The sequence below is a fragment of the Onychomys torridus genome, unplaced genomic scaffold, assembly GCF_903995425.1.
Source record: "Onychomys torridus unplaced genomic scaffold, mOncTor1.1, whole genome shotgun sequence".
Taxonomy (NCBI): domain Eukaryota; kingdom Metazoa; phylum Chordata; class Mammalia; order Rodentia; family Cricetidae; genus Onychomys; species Onychomys torridus.
The window spans coordinates 132,139-145,357 of record NW_023412756.1 but is presented as its reverse complement, the minus strand read 5'-3'; the positions used below and the strand labels follow the sequence as shown (position 1 = coordinate 145,357).

The 13,219-nt window shown below is 39.8% G+C and overlaps 1 pseudogene and 1 gene segment (V, D, J or C); both read left to right on the top strand.

The window, feature by feature from the left end:
* The first annotated feature begins 212 nt into the window (after positions 1 to 212).
* Positions 213 to 673, top strand: LOC118575824. The segment is given in 2 exon segments: positions 213 to 258; positions 342 to 673. Coding segments are annotated over 2 exon segments (378 nt in total).
* A 9,509-nt stretch (positions 674 to 10,182) lies between these two features.
* Positions 10,183 to 12,309, top strand: LOC118575854 (annotated as a pseudogene).
* Positions 12,310 to 13,219: the final 910 nt, after the last annotated feature.

Below are 13,219 nucleotides of genomic sequence, written 5' to 3'. Positions count from 1 at the left end.
GAGGATTTGGTCCTCAGCATCCTGCAGCCTGCCCTAGGTTTCCTCTCCCTCCTTCTTCTCCAGCTGCACTGAGTTCTTATCTAAGAGGTACCCTGACTCATGAATATGCAAATCATGTGAGTCTATGGTGGTAAAATGGGGATGTCTACACTAAAAAATCAGCATATGATCAGTGTCCTCTCCACAGTCAATGAGCACACAAGGTCCTCACCATGGGATGGAGCTGGATAATTCTCTTACTGGTGGCAGCAGCTACAAGTAAGGGGCTCCCAAATTCCTGACTTGAAGAGGAGTCATATACTCAGGTGACAATGACATCCATTCTGCCTTTCTCCTCACAGGTGTCCACTCCCAGGTCCAGCTGCAGCAGTCTGGGGCTGAGCTTAGGAGACCTGGAGCCTCAGGGAAGTTGTCCTGCAAGGCTTCTGGCTACACCTTCACTAATGAATACATGCAGTGGGTGAAGCAGAGGCTTGGACAGGACCTGGAGTGGATTGGATGGATGTATCCTGGAAATGGTAATCCTAAGTACAATCAGAAGTCCCAGGGCAAGGCCACACTGACTATAGATAAATCCTCCAGCACAGCCTACATGGAGCTCAGCAGCCTGACAACTATGGACTCTGCCGTCTATTACTGTGCAAAAAACACAGTGTTGCAACCCACATCCTGATTATGTCAGAAACCCTAGAGGAACAGGAAGCATGGCTGAAACTGAGATGACAGAGAAGATTAGCCTGGAGACTTGCTCAAATATCATCATCCTGAGTCTTCCTTTGTTACTTCACAGTCCTTTAATATCTTTATCAACTTTTCAAGAGCACATTAGTGAATGATATGGTGCTGCTTCATGATGCCCCTACTCTACACAGTTCCTGGATGAGATCTGCAACAGAGACCACCTCCATTTGCACGCTCTTCTTTAATTTCTTTAATGAAACAGAAGATAACAAACTCTGGTAACATATTAGGATATATATACATCTCCATTAAATATGATGCTGGTGAATTAGCTGGGAATTCACTGTACTATGAATTTGGCCAGTAAAATGCAATCAATATCAGGGCAAACTAAAACCCCTTTCAAAGTTCAGTTTGGTGGACCTAACACCACAATGAATACTTCATTAGAAGTAGTCCCCATAGATTTGTGGGAAGTCACTTTACATTTCCTCATAAAAATAATTTTATACATTTATTTATAAGTAAGTCACATCCTAAATTGCTTTTGATAGTAGTAATCAAATTTGTTATTATTTTAGAGTTAGAAGTATAGCTGCATGTCATGCTGTGGAGTCCTCAGGGTGTAGAGTATGCAAACTTTGGCAACATTTCGCGCCAAGAGGTGGGATGGGAATTTTTTGGTCATTTAATGAGTTTTGGATATTGTCATTGTTTATGATAGTTAGTTACAAGTTGTTAATTGTTAATGATCAGGAAAAGAGCTGAACATGGAGATTAGATTCAGAGGTTTTATTTACAAAAAAAAAGAAAAAAGAGAATATAGATATGAGGTAGATCAATGAATCTACTCTGAGAAAAAAGATGAAGAAATAATAGGATAAATGGGTAGATCACTGAATCTACTGTAAAAAGGAAAAGGAGAACATATAAAAATGACAAATGGTTGATTAATGAGACTATTATGAAAAGAAAAAATACTTTTAAAATGGAACTACTTGTTTTACATAGGAGAAGTAACAAAAACTTTTGCCTGAGTTTATCAAATGTTACTGGACTGGACATTGTTATATATAATGGAGTTTTTCACCTGAATCTTTCAAATGTTAATGGACTGGACATCATTAATGTAATCTTGACTATGTATATTGTATATACCTATTGGATATAATTTTTCTTGTATTAGTTATAACCCTTTTTTAAATAGTAGACAAAAAAGGGTTAATGTGGTGGTATTGTGTTCCCCAAAATATTGTGTACCCTAATAAATTTATCTGGGGTCAGAGAACAGACAGCCACTAGATACAGAACCAAAAATGGTGGCTAGAAAATGGGTCAGAGCAAGCCATAGCAGAAGCTGGGCAGTGGTGGTGTATGCCTTTAATCCTAGCACTTGGGAGGCAGAGCTAGGTGGATCTCTGTGTGTTCAAGGATACAGCCAGCATAGAGACACATGCCTTTAATCCCAGGGAGTGACAGCAGATATATAAGGTTTGAAGACCAGAAACTAGCAGCATTGGGCTTGTTAAGCATTCAGGCTTTGGAGTAGCAGTTCAGCTGAGATCCATTCTGGATGAGAACTCAGAAGCTTCCAGTCTGAGGAAACAGATTAGCTGAGGAACTGGTGAGGTGAGGTAGCTGTGGTCTGTTCTGTGTCTCTGATCTTCCAGCATTCACCCCAATAACTGGCCTCAGGTTTGATTTTATTAATAAGACCTGTTAAGATTCCTGCTACACTCCTGCTCAGTTAACTTTGGGACAGAGCAGTGGAATTCCAAACTGGGAATGTAAGAGACTAGTTCATGTTATCAGAAGCCCTTGCAATGCCCACTTCTCAAGATCCCCAATCAAGACCACCACAGAGCCAATATGCAAAGCAAACACACAGGGGTTTATTAATAGAAAGCAAGCCCAGGCTTGGTCTGTGTCCAACACTTTGAATAAGCAAGTGGAGGAGGATGGCCCTGAGCTTTCAGAGTGAAGGGATTTTAAAGGGAGAAACTGCAAGCTAGGAGGTACAAGCCTTGGTGTTACAAGATTGGATTACTGGTTGTGGTCCAGGGGAATTTCCATCAACAACAGTTATGAAAGGACTTTGGATCCTGCAGACATTATTCAAGGATATTTGGGTCCAGTTGATGTTTATCAAAACTATTTCTTGGCCAGCAGCCTACCCACCCTGGTGAAGACACTTTGACTGGAGTCCTAGCTGGTTGTTTATTTCCCTTGGGGCTATTATGAAGGCTATTTTAAAGTTTTACTGGAACTTAGATAAGCTTCTGCTCTATTGCTGTTAGAAATTAAGTTTTTCTTTAAAATAGAGTCTGTCTTACTCTCTCACCCTGTATGCTCATTATGCTGTTTCCTAAAACTGGATAGTCTTTCTCTCAATTTCTAGATTGACATTGGCTGGCATTGAATGGACTTCATTGTATGGTTCACAATGATCCCCCTCACACACAAAAAGATAAACACACTCATACACCTTCTGTTGTTCGAGGCAGCAAGGCCCAATTAGGACTTCTTCAGATTATTGATTGTCTTATAACTTTGACATGTCTGAATCCAATAATTTCTGTCTATGTATGCTTTTTTTGTTTTTGTTTTGTTTTGTTTTCTTCTAATTAGAAGAATGCACATACACTTTGACTATACAAATGCTGAATGCCAGGAACAGAAACAATACTGCTATAGATAGCATGGATACAATGTGACTATTTTGATTAAAACAATACTAACAAAAAGAAAACAACACCATGGACAGTGGGGTTCTGTGGTATAAATAGTTTGTTTGTTTGTTGTCTCAGATTAGGCCAACAAGTTGTATAAACAAGAACCTGTGCCTAGAAATCCCAATTTGTTTCCATCTTCCCTGGCTCTTCTCACATTCATGAGCACTGTCAGGTGCAGTCTTGAATGGAATGTTTGTTTCCTTGACAGTACATTCATTTTCCTCCTAGAATTCATTCTCAGAGTTCATCATTATTTTTCTTCTCTTCTGGGCCTTTTTCAGCAGATCACATGATACTCAGGAAGTGTCTCCTGCTCCAAGTGTAGGTGGACAGGAATTCCTTCTCCTCTAAGGCCCCATGCCCTCCAGCTCTTGCCTTTGCAACACTAAGTGTCAACACCTTCATCAACTCACTTGTTTAAATATAAACCACAGATTCACTGTGGAAAAGAGAGAGGGGTTCCCTTGTCTGTGTGTTCTGGAGAATCATCAACAGAAAGATCAAGAGTAGTATAAATGTTGGATTGTTCTCAGATTTAAACTGGATGGACACAGGCAAGGTTCACAGGACTGACTTCTGTGGGGACAGGTTGGATTTCTCAAGAATAGACAAAGCTTCCACCCTCCACAGAACTCTATCTTATGCCTGCTCTGATGCACCACAGTAACACAAAATTCCTAGGACAACCTTCCTGACCTATATAGGATTGCTGAGAGATTATAAAACTGTCTACAAACATTTCAGAGAAATCCCTACATGGTAATGAGATTGATCAGTTGTAGATCATGTCCTGTCAAAATAAATACAGAGGGACACAGTTTGATATTATATATTATGATTTTCAAATTATATCAAATCATATTATCAATAACTTTGCTAAATATTATGGTGATATTTTATTTGTACTGAAATGTGATTTTATTTGTATGTAAATAAATAAAGTTGCCTGGGGGTCAGAGCTAATAGCAAGCCATATAAGAAGCTGGACAGTGGTGGCATACACCTTTAATCCAGATCACATAACAGGCATATCTCTGTGCATTCAGGCATATAGCCAGCATGGAGACACACACCTTTAATCTCAATACCAACCATAGAAGACCTTGAGGTCTGTACAGGCAGGCAGTGATGAGAAGGTCAAGTGGTTGGGTTTACAACCAATGAGAAGGCAGAACAGAAAGTCAATAAAAAGACAAACACACAGGAAGTAGGTCTCTTGCTGAGGGAAGGACAGGAGCGGCAGTGAAGGGTAAGGTTTTTAGCTCTTAACCATTGCTCTGACCTCTTGGGCTTTCACCTCTGCATTAGCACTGTGTTTCTTATTTAACAAGAGGTTACATCTACAAAATATTTTTGCCCTAATACAGTAAGTAGTAAAACCAAAATATAAATTAGTTTTGCAGAACCTGAGAATCAGGTGCACAGAGGCCAGCAAGGGTGTTTCCTTAACTTACTCAGAGTTTATTCCTCTCATTTAACCACATATAAGGCCCAGGAGACCATCTCCTATGGCAGTTAGAAGCTTCCCCTAGAAGGATACAAGATCTGACTTGGAAAAGTTCAGTTAGTTCCTAGAATCTATATCACTGTCCTAGGAATGCTACAATAACAGAAATGACCCATTTCAAAGGTGCTCTACTTCCTGTATTGGAAAATTAGTGCCTTTCAATCTTGTCTAATGTAATGGCAATTTCAAGCCTCTTCATACTGAGACTCACTCTCTATCATCATAGAGAGTCATGTCCTAGGGAGCGGACAAGACTGGAGAGATGGACAGACATCAGAGCAGGACCCTGGAGTGGAGGCTCTAGATTTCTCTTCACCTTTTGGAACTCACAGACATTGTTTCTTTACTGCTTTGAAAATGTTTAAAAATAGTGACATGATTACATGAGTGCTACACCCAGCATAGTCTACACTAGACTACTAATAAATAGAAAAAGAAATGTTCAAATTTTTAGAAGTTATTTTAAAAAATAGTGAACAGAATTTACATATCATTGTTTTCAATACTGGGTATCACAACCAGTCACTTTGTATGAATCAACACTAAGCTACAAACTTGAAAACTATTTCTTCAATATCATATCTGGATTCAACATTCATAAAACTTTGCTCATTCTTCTATAATTATCGACCTTGTACTACAATGGCCTCAGTGGAAGAAAGAAGGCAGAGTGGGGTCTCTGGTCAAAAACACAATAAAATAAGGCTTTGAATTATATCACAAATGAGTAATAAATAATGACTAATTCTTAGGTCTTTCTCTACTACCCAGTTTTGTCTCCTTCCTTTGCTCTATGCATTCATGTGTATAATACTTCCATGACAACACTCATTATACTGCAGCAGACAATGCAAAAAAAAAAAAAAGGCCTCCCTCTCCTCATGAGAATCAACCCAATCCTGTCCTGGCAGCTCTGTCTGAGAAGCCCAGCCCTGGATTCACTGTGATAATTCAGTGATACTGAATGAAGAACACTAACCAAGAAGATGTGTGTGAGAGATTTCATTATTCATTTTAAATATTTTTAATTAGAAAATCTTCTAAGAATTTCTTTTTTTTCATTTTTCTTTATTAAGGAATTTTCTACTCACACCACATACTATCCATAGATTCCCCCCTCCTCCCATCCCCCAACACTCTTTTCCAAGCCACCCTGCATCCCCACACCCCCAAAATCGAGATCTCCCATGGGGAGTCAGCAGAGCCCAGCACACTGAGCCTAGGGAGGTCCAAGCCCCTTCCCACTACACCAAGGTTGTATGAGGTGTCACACCACAGGCACCAGATTCCAGAAGCCTGCCTATAGACCAGGGACAGATCCTTATCCCACTGCCAGGGTGCTCCTCAAATGGTGTGAGTCAAACAACCATCTTCCATATCTAGAGCGCCTAGTCCAGTCCCATGTGGGCTCCACAGCCACCAGTCCACAGTTTGTGGGCTTCCACTAGTGTGGCCGGTCATCTCTGCATGTCCTCCAATCATGATCGTGATGTCCCTCACCTGCAGTATCTCTTCTCTCTCTCATTAATTGGATTCCTGGAGCTCAGCCTGGTGCTTTCCCGTGGATATCTGTATCTGCCTCCATCTGTCACTGTACAAAGGCTCTATGATGACAGCTAGGTTATTTTCTAGGCTGGTCACCTCACCAGCATAGACTGGTCCAGGCACTCTCTAGACAACTGCCAGAAGAACAAGGTTGGGTCAACCTTGTGGATTCCTGAGAGCCTCCCCAGCACCCTGCCTCTTCCTATTCCCATGATGTCCTCATCTATCATGGTATCTTCCTCCCTGCCCTCCCACTCTGTCCCTGTTCCAGTTTGACCCTCCCATTTCCCTATGTTCTCATCCCCCACTCCTTGCCCTCTGCCATCCCCAATACCCAGTCCACTCATGTAGATCTCATCCACTTCTCCTTCACAGAGTCATCCAGGTGTCCTTCCCAGGGTCTTTCCCTGTTAGCTAGCCTCTCTGGATTTGTGGGTTGCAGTATAGCCATGCCTTCCCTCACATTTAGTATCCACTTATGAGTGAGTACATACTATGTTTGTCCTTCTGAGTCTGGGTTACCTCACTCAAGATGATATTTTCTGGTACCATCCATTTGCCTGCAAATTTCATGATATCATTGTTTTTTACTGCTGGGTAGTATAATCCATTGTGTATATGTGCCATATCTTCTTTTTCCATTCTTCAGTTGAGGGACATCTAGGTTGTTTCCAGGTTCTTGCTATTATGAATAATGCTGATATGAACATAGCTGAGCATGTGTCCTTGTGGTAAGATTGAATATTCCTTGGATATATGCCGAAGAGTTGTGTAACTGGGTCTTGAGGAAGACATATTCCTAATTTTCTAAGAAACCGCCATACTGATTTCCAGAGTGGCTGTACAAGTTTGCATTCCCACCAGCAGTGGAGAAGTGTTCCCCTTGCTCCACATCCTCTCCAACAAAAGCTGTCTTCATTGTTTTTGATCTTACCCATCCTGATAGGTATAAGATGGTATATCAGAGTTGTTTTGATTTTCATTTCCCTGATGACTAAGGATGTTGAGCAATTCCTTAAATGCCTTTCAGCCATTTGAGATTCTTCTGTTGAGAATTCTCTGTTAAGCTCTGTAGCCCATTTATGGCTGGATTGTTCAGTATTTTGATGTCTAGCTTTTTGAGTTCTTCATATATTTTCTAGATCAGCCCTCTGTCAGATGTAGGGTTGGTGAAAATCTTTTCCCATTCTGTATGCTGCCATTTTGTTTTATTAACCATGTCCCTTGCTCTACAAAAGATTCTCAGTTTCAGGAGGTCCCATTTATTAATTGTTGCTCTCAGTGTCTGTGTTACTGGTGTTGTATTTAGGAAGTGGTCTCCTGTGCCAATTCATTCCAGACTACTTCCTATTTTATCATCTATCAAGTTCAGTGTAACTGGAATTATGTTGAGGTCTTTGATCCACTTGGACTTGAGTTTTGTGCATGGGGAGAGATATGGATCTATTTGCAACCTTCTGCATGTTGACATCTAGTTATGCCAGCACCATTTGTTGAAGATGCTTTCTTTTCCCCATGGTAGAATTTTGGCTTCTTTGTCAAAAATCATATGTTCATAGGTGTGTGGATTAATGTCAGGGTCTTCAATTCGATTCCATTGGTCCACAGGTTGGTTTTTATGCCACTACCAAGTTGTTTTATTCATGTAGCTCTATAGTAGAGATTGAGGTCAGGGATCATTATGTCTCCAGAGGTTGCTTTATTATACAGAATTCTTTTAGCTATCCTAGGTTTTTTGTTTTTCCATATAAAGTTTAGTAGTGTTCTTTCCAAGTCTGTGAAGAATTGTGTTGGGATTTTGATGGGTATTGCATTGAATCTGTAGATTGCTTTTGGTAAGATTGCCATTTTTACTATGTTGATTCTACCTATCCATGAGCATGGGAGATCTTTCCATTTTCTGATATCTTCTTCAATTTATTTCTTCAGAGACTTAAAGTTCTCATCATACAGGACTTTCACTTGCTTAGTTAGAATTACCCCAAGGTATAATAATAATTTGTGGCTATTGTAAAGGGTGATGATTCTCTGATGACTTTCTCAGGCTCTTTTTCACTTGTATATAGGAGGGCTATTGATTTTTTTTTTTAGTTAATCTTATGTCCTGCCACCTTACTTAAGGAGTTTATCAGCTGTAGGAGTTACCTGGTATACATTTTGGGGTCACTTAAATATACTATCATATCATCTGCAAATAATGAAAGTTTGATTTCTTACTTTCCAATTTGTATCCCCTTGATCTCCTTTGTAGTCTTATTGCACTAGCTAGAACTTCAAGTACTATATTGAATAAGTATGGGGAAAGAGGACAGCCTTGTCTTTTTCCTGATTTTAGTGGAGTTGCTTTGAGTTTCTCTCCATTTAATTTGATGCTGGCTGTTGGCTTGCTGTAAAATGCCTTTATTATGTTTAGGTATGTTCTTTGTATTCCTGATCTCTCTAGAATCTTTATCATGAAGGGGTGTTGGATTGTATCAAAGCTTTTTGAGCATCCAATGAGATGATCATGTGATTTTTTTCTTTCAGTTTGTTTATATGGTGTATTACATTGACAGATTTTTGTATGTTGAACCATCCTTCTATCCCTGAGATGAAGCCTACTTGTTCATGATGAATAATTTTTCTGATGTGTTCCTGGATTTGGTTAGCTAGTATTTTATTGAGTATTTCTGCATCAATGTTCATGAGGGAGATTGGTCTGTAATTCTCTTTCTTTGTTTCATCTTTGTGTGGTTTGGATATCAGGGTAACTGTAGCTTCATAAAAAGAATTTGGTAATGTTCCTTCTGTTTATATGGTGTGGAACAATTTGAAGAGTATTGGAAATGGCTGGTCTTTGAAAATCTTGTAGAATTCTGCGCTGAAACCATCTGGTCCTGGGCTTTCTTTTGGAGACTTTTAATGACTGTTTTTATTTCCTTAGGGTTATTGGTCTATTTAAATAGTTTATCTGGTCTTGATTTAACTTAGCATGGGTTATCTATCCAGAAAATCATCCATTTCTTTCAGATTTTCCAATTTTGTGGAGGTTTTTGAAGTATGACCTGATAATTCTCTGGATTTCCTCATTGTCTGTTGTTATGCCCCCCTTTTCATTTCTGATTTTGTTAATTTGTATGCTCTCTCTCTGCTTTTTGGTTAACTTGGATCAGGGCTTATCTATCTTGTTGATTTTCTCAAAGAACCAACTCTTTGTTTTATTGATTCTTTCTATTGTTCTCTTTGTTTCTATTGTATTGATTTCAGCTCTCAACTTGATTATTTCCTGGCATCTGTTTCTCCTGGGTGAGTTTGCTTCTTCTTGTTCTAGAGCTTTCAGTTGTGCTGTTAAGTCACTAGTGTGAGATTTCTCCAACTTCTTTATGTGGGCATTTAGAGCTATGAACTTTCCTCTTATACTGTTTAAAGTATAGATATGATGTAGATCACTGAACCTACCCTGAGAAAAAATATAAAGAAATAATAGGATAAGTAGGTAGATCATTGAATCTACACTAAAAAGAAAAAGGGAAAGATATAAAAATGACAAAAGGTAGATTATTGAAACGTTTATGAAAAGAAAAAAGATTGAATATGAATATGATAAAAAATGATCTATTTTTAAATCTACTTTTTAAAAGCAACTACTTGGCTGAGTTTCAAACCAAATGCCATCATCCTCCAAACCAAGCTGAGGTCTCCTGGCCTGATGTCACTCTCATGGTGCCAGCTTCGTCTGCTGCAGCCAGCAAATTTCCCAGTATGAGTATCACAGAAACTAAGGCTGTGAAAACAGAGTCTGAAAAGTCACAATCAAGTAAGCCATCTGTGGCTCATGAGAAAAAGTCCTAAGAAAGAAAGCCAAAGGATGGCTCAGAGTTCCAAATCCTTCCCAGATACAGGAAGTAAGCATGCTCATAAAGAAAAAGCAGTTTCCAGATCAAATGAGAAGATGGTGTCAGAAAAATCAGCAGAACCAAAGACAAAAATCACAAGATGTTCCTGCTGCTGGAAGGGGCATGGTTGTAGCAGACGACAAGGCAGAGGACAAGAAAAAAGAAAAGAAGTCATTAACTCGAGCTTCACCATGGAGTCCAAACTAAGCAAGCCATTTGGCAAGTCAGGTATAGATGTTACTTTAGATGACATGACAGACACTTTAGGGAAACCTGAAGAAACTAACAAAGATGAAAGATGATCTATGATACACTGGACCAATTGTTTTGGAGCCAATGGATTCTACCTACATTGAGGCACTGGACATAAAAGAAGGGACTATTCCTCCAGAGTACAGGGAACTTCTGGCTAAAAAGGAAGGGATCACAGGACCTCCTTCAGATTCTAAACCCATGGGACCTGCTATAGATGTCCTGTCATCTGACTTCACCTGTAGTTCTCTGCCTGGAAAGCAAACTAAGAAAGAGAAATCTACAGGAGACATTTTCAAAGCTCAGTCTGCTGGAGTGACCACAAGTCCTGTTCCTCCCAGGAGAAAAAAAGGAAGGTGGAAGAGGATGTCATGAGTGATTAAGCCCTGCAGGCTCTGTCAGATTCACTGGGCCCCTGGCAGCCAGACCCTGAGAGCCATCTTAGCCATGCTGAACAAGTCAAAGAGGCAAAAGCAAAAGAAGAGAGGAGGAGACGTGTGGTGAAGATGATGACACAGTCCCAGCTGAGCACAGGTTAAAAGCTGGCTGTGGATAAAGATGGAAAACCACTATTGCCAGAGCCTGAAGAAAAGTCTAAGTGCCTGAGTGAAGCAGAGCTGATTGGGCAACTTTCAGAAGATTTTGGCCAATCTACAAGTCAAGACAAACCATTTATGCCAGCTGAGAAAATAGAAAAATCTAAGGACACATCCCCAACTCCTGTGGCTGAGGCTGTGTCTTGGGCCTCCATGTGAAATGTACAGTCAGCACCACCCAAACCACCATCTTCGAAGAGCATGGTGCCAGATGATGCTGTTGAAACCTTGGCTGGAAGCCTGGGCGAAAAAACAAATCCAGAAGATGAAAAACCTGTAGTGGATAAAGTCAAAGAAAAGGCTAAAGAAAAAGACTATGAAAAACTTGGTGAAACAGAAGAAACAATTCCCCCTGATTATAAACTAGAAGAGGTCAAAGATAAGGATAGAAAACCACTCCTGCCAAATGAGCCCAAGGAACAACTTCCACCCTTGAGTGATGACTTCCTTCTTGATGCCTTGGATCAGGACTTCTGCAGTACCACAAACATATCGTCTCTTGAATTTGAAGATGCCAAACTTTCTGCTGCCAACTCTGAAGTAGTTTCCCAGACACCTGTACCTAGCACCCATGCAGCAGCCCCTCCAACTGATACTGAACACAGAGACAAAGAATTCAGTGATGCCTTGGATGAACTCTCTGACCATCTTGGGGAAAGACAGCCTGACCCAGATGAGAACAAACCAGTAGATGATAAAGTGGAGGGAAAAATTAAAGCCGAACATCGTGAGAAACTTGGAGAAAGAGATGACACTATTCCACCTGAGCATAGGCATCTCCTGGACAATGATGGGCAGGGCACACCAGAGAGGCCACCTACAAAGAAATCAAAGAAGCCTTGTCATGACCAGGACCCCACTGATGCCCTCTCAGAAGATTTGGATAGCTGCCCCTCAACTACAGAGACCTCACAGAATATAGCAAAGGAGAAGAGCGAGAAGATTGGTTCAAGTTCCAAAGCACCCAAGAATGGTGTAAAAACAAAGGATTCCTCCAAGAAGACAGAAGTGTCCAATCCAAAGGCTGACGAAAAGGAAAGATAAAGTTACACATTGGGGTATCTGAATAGAAATTCTTCAGCTGGTGGATGGTGACTTTTGAAGAACAAAGGCTTTGGTGACAATTTTTCTGGGTGGCTTCTACACAGTGGTTTTTGTTACGTCTTTTTGTCAAACATTGGTTTGTTATTCTTTTCCTAAAAGAAAATGAATTTGCCTGGTTTACATGTGTTACTGTATTGAATATGGATAAACTTCAAAGATTTTAAATTGCCTTTAAGTGGTAGAGGAAGCTTTATATTTGTAAGAAATATATTTCATAGTTTCTTAAAACACCAAAAAAACCCCAAAAATCCAGAAAACTTTTGCAAACTTTTGCACATTATACATACAGTGCCTATAAATCTTATGAGTAGTTTTGGTTTGCACTTAATGTTTTTAGTATTTAAAAAATGCTCTCATCTTTTGCCAGTATTCTGATTTCTTATTACCTCTTTTCCTCTTGGGCTTTTGAACTGTACTTGATGTATCTTTGGGTTAATGTTAATAAATCAAGTATAAAATGTTGTACATTGGGCACATAACTCCTTTGGGGCTGCTAGTAATAAACTGATAGATAATCTGGGCAAACCAGGGAGCACTAGTCTCCTTTTGTACCTGATCCCTCCTTTACTAGGAATGAGGACTTCTACTCATGACCAGAGAGGACACACTGAGACTTGAACTAAGTCAGCAGAAGAGCAAAGCACAGGCTAGTGATGTCACTGCACAGCAAGTTTCAACAATAAAGTTGGAATTCTCAGAATATTCACAGGCTTGAACTATACTGGTTTACCATAACATTAAACTACGGTTTCCACTCTCTGCATGAGCCCCAGATTGCAATTATTTGCTTAGAGTCATTTGCCACATGGTCTATATGTGGTTTTATGGAAGTCAAATTAACCAAACACAAAAATGAATTTTTTAAAAAATGACACACACACACACACACACACACACACACACACACACACACACATATACATACAG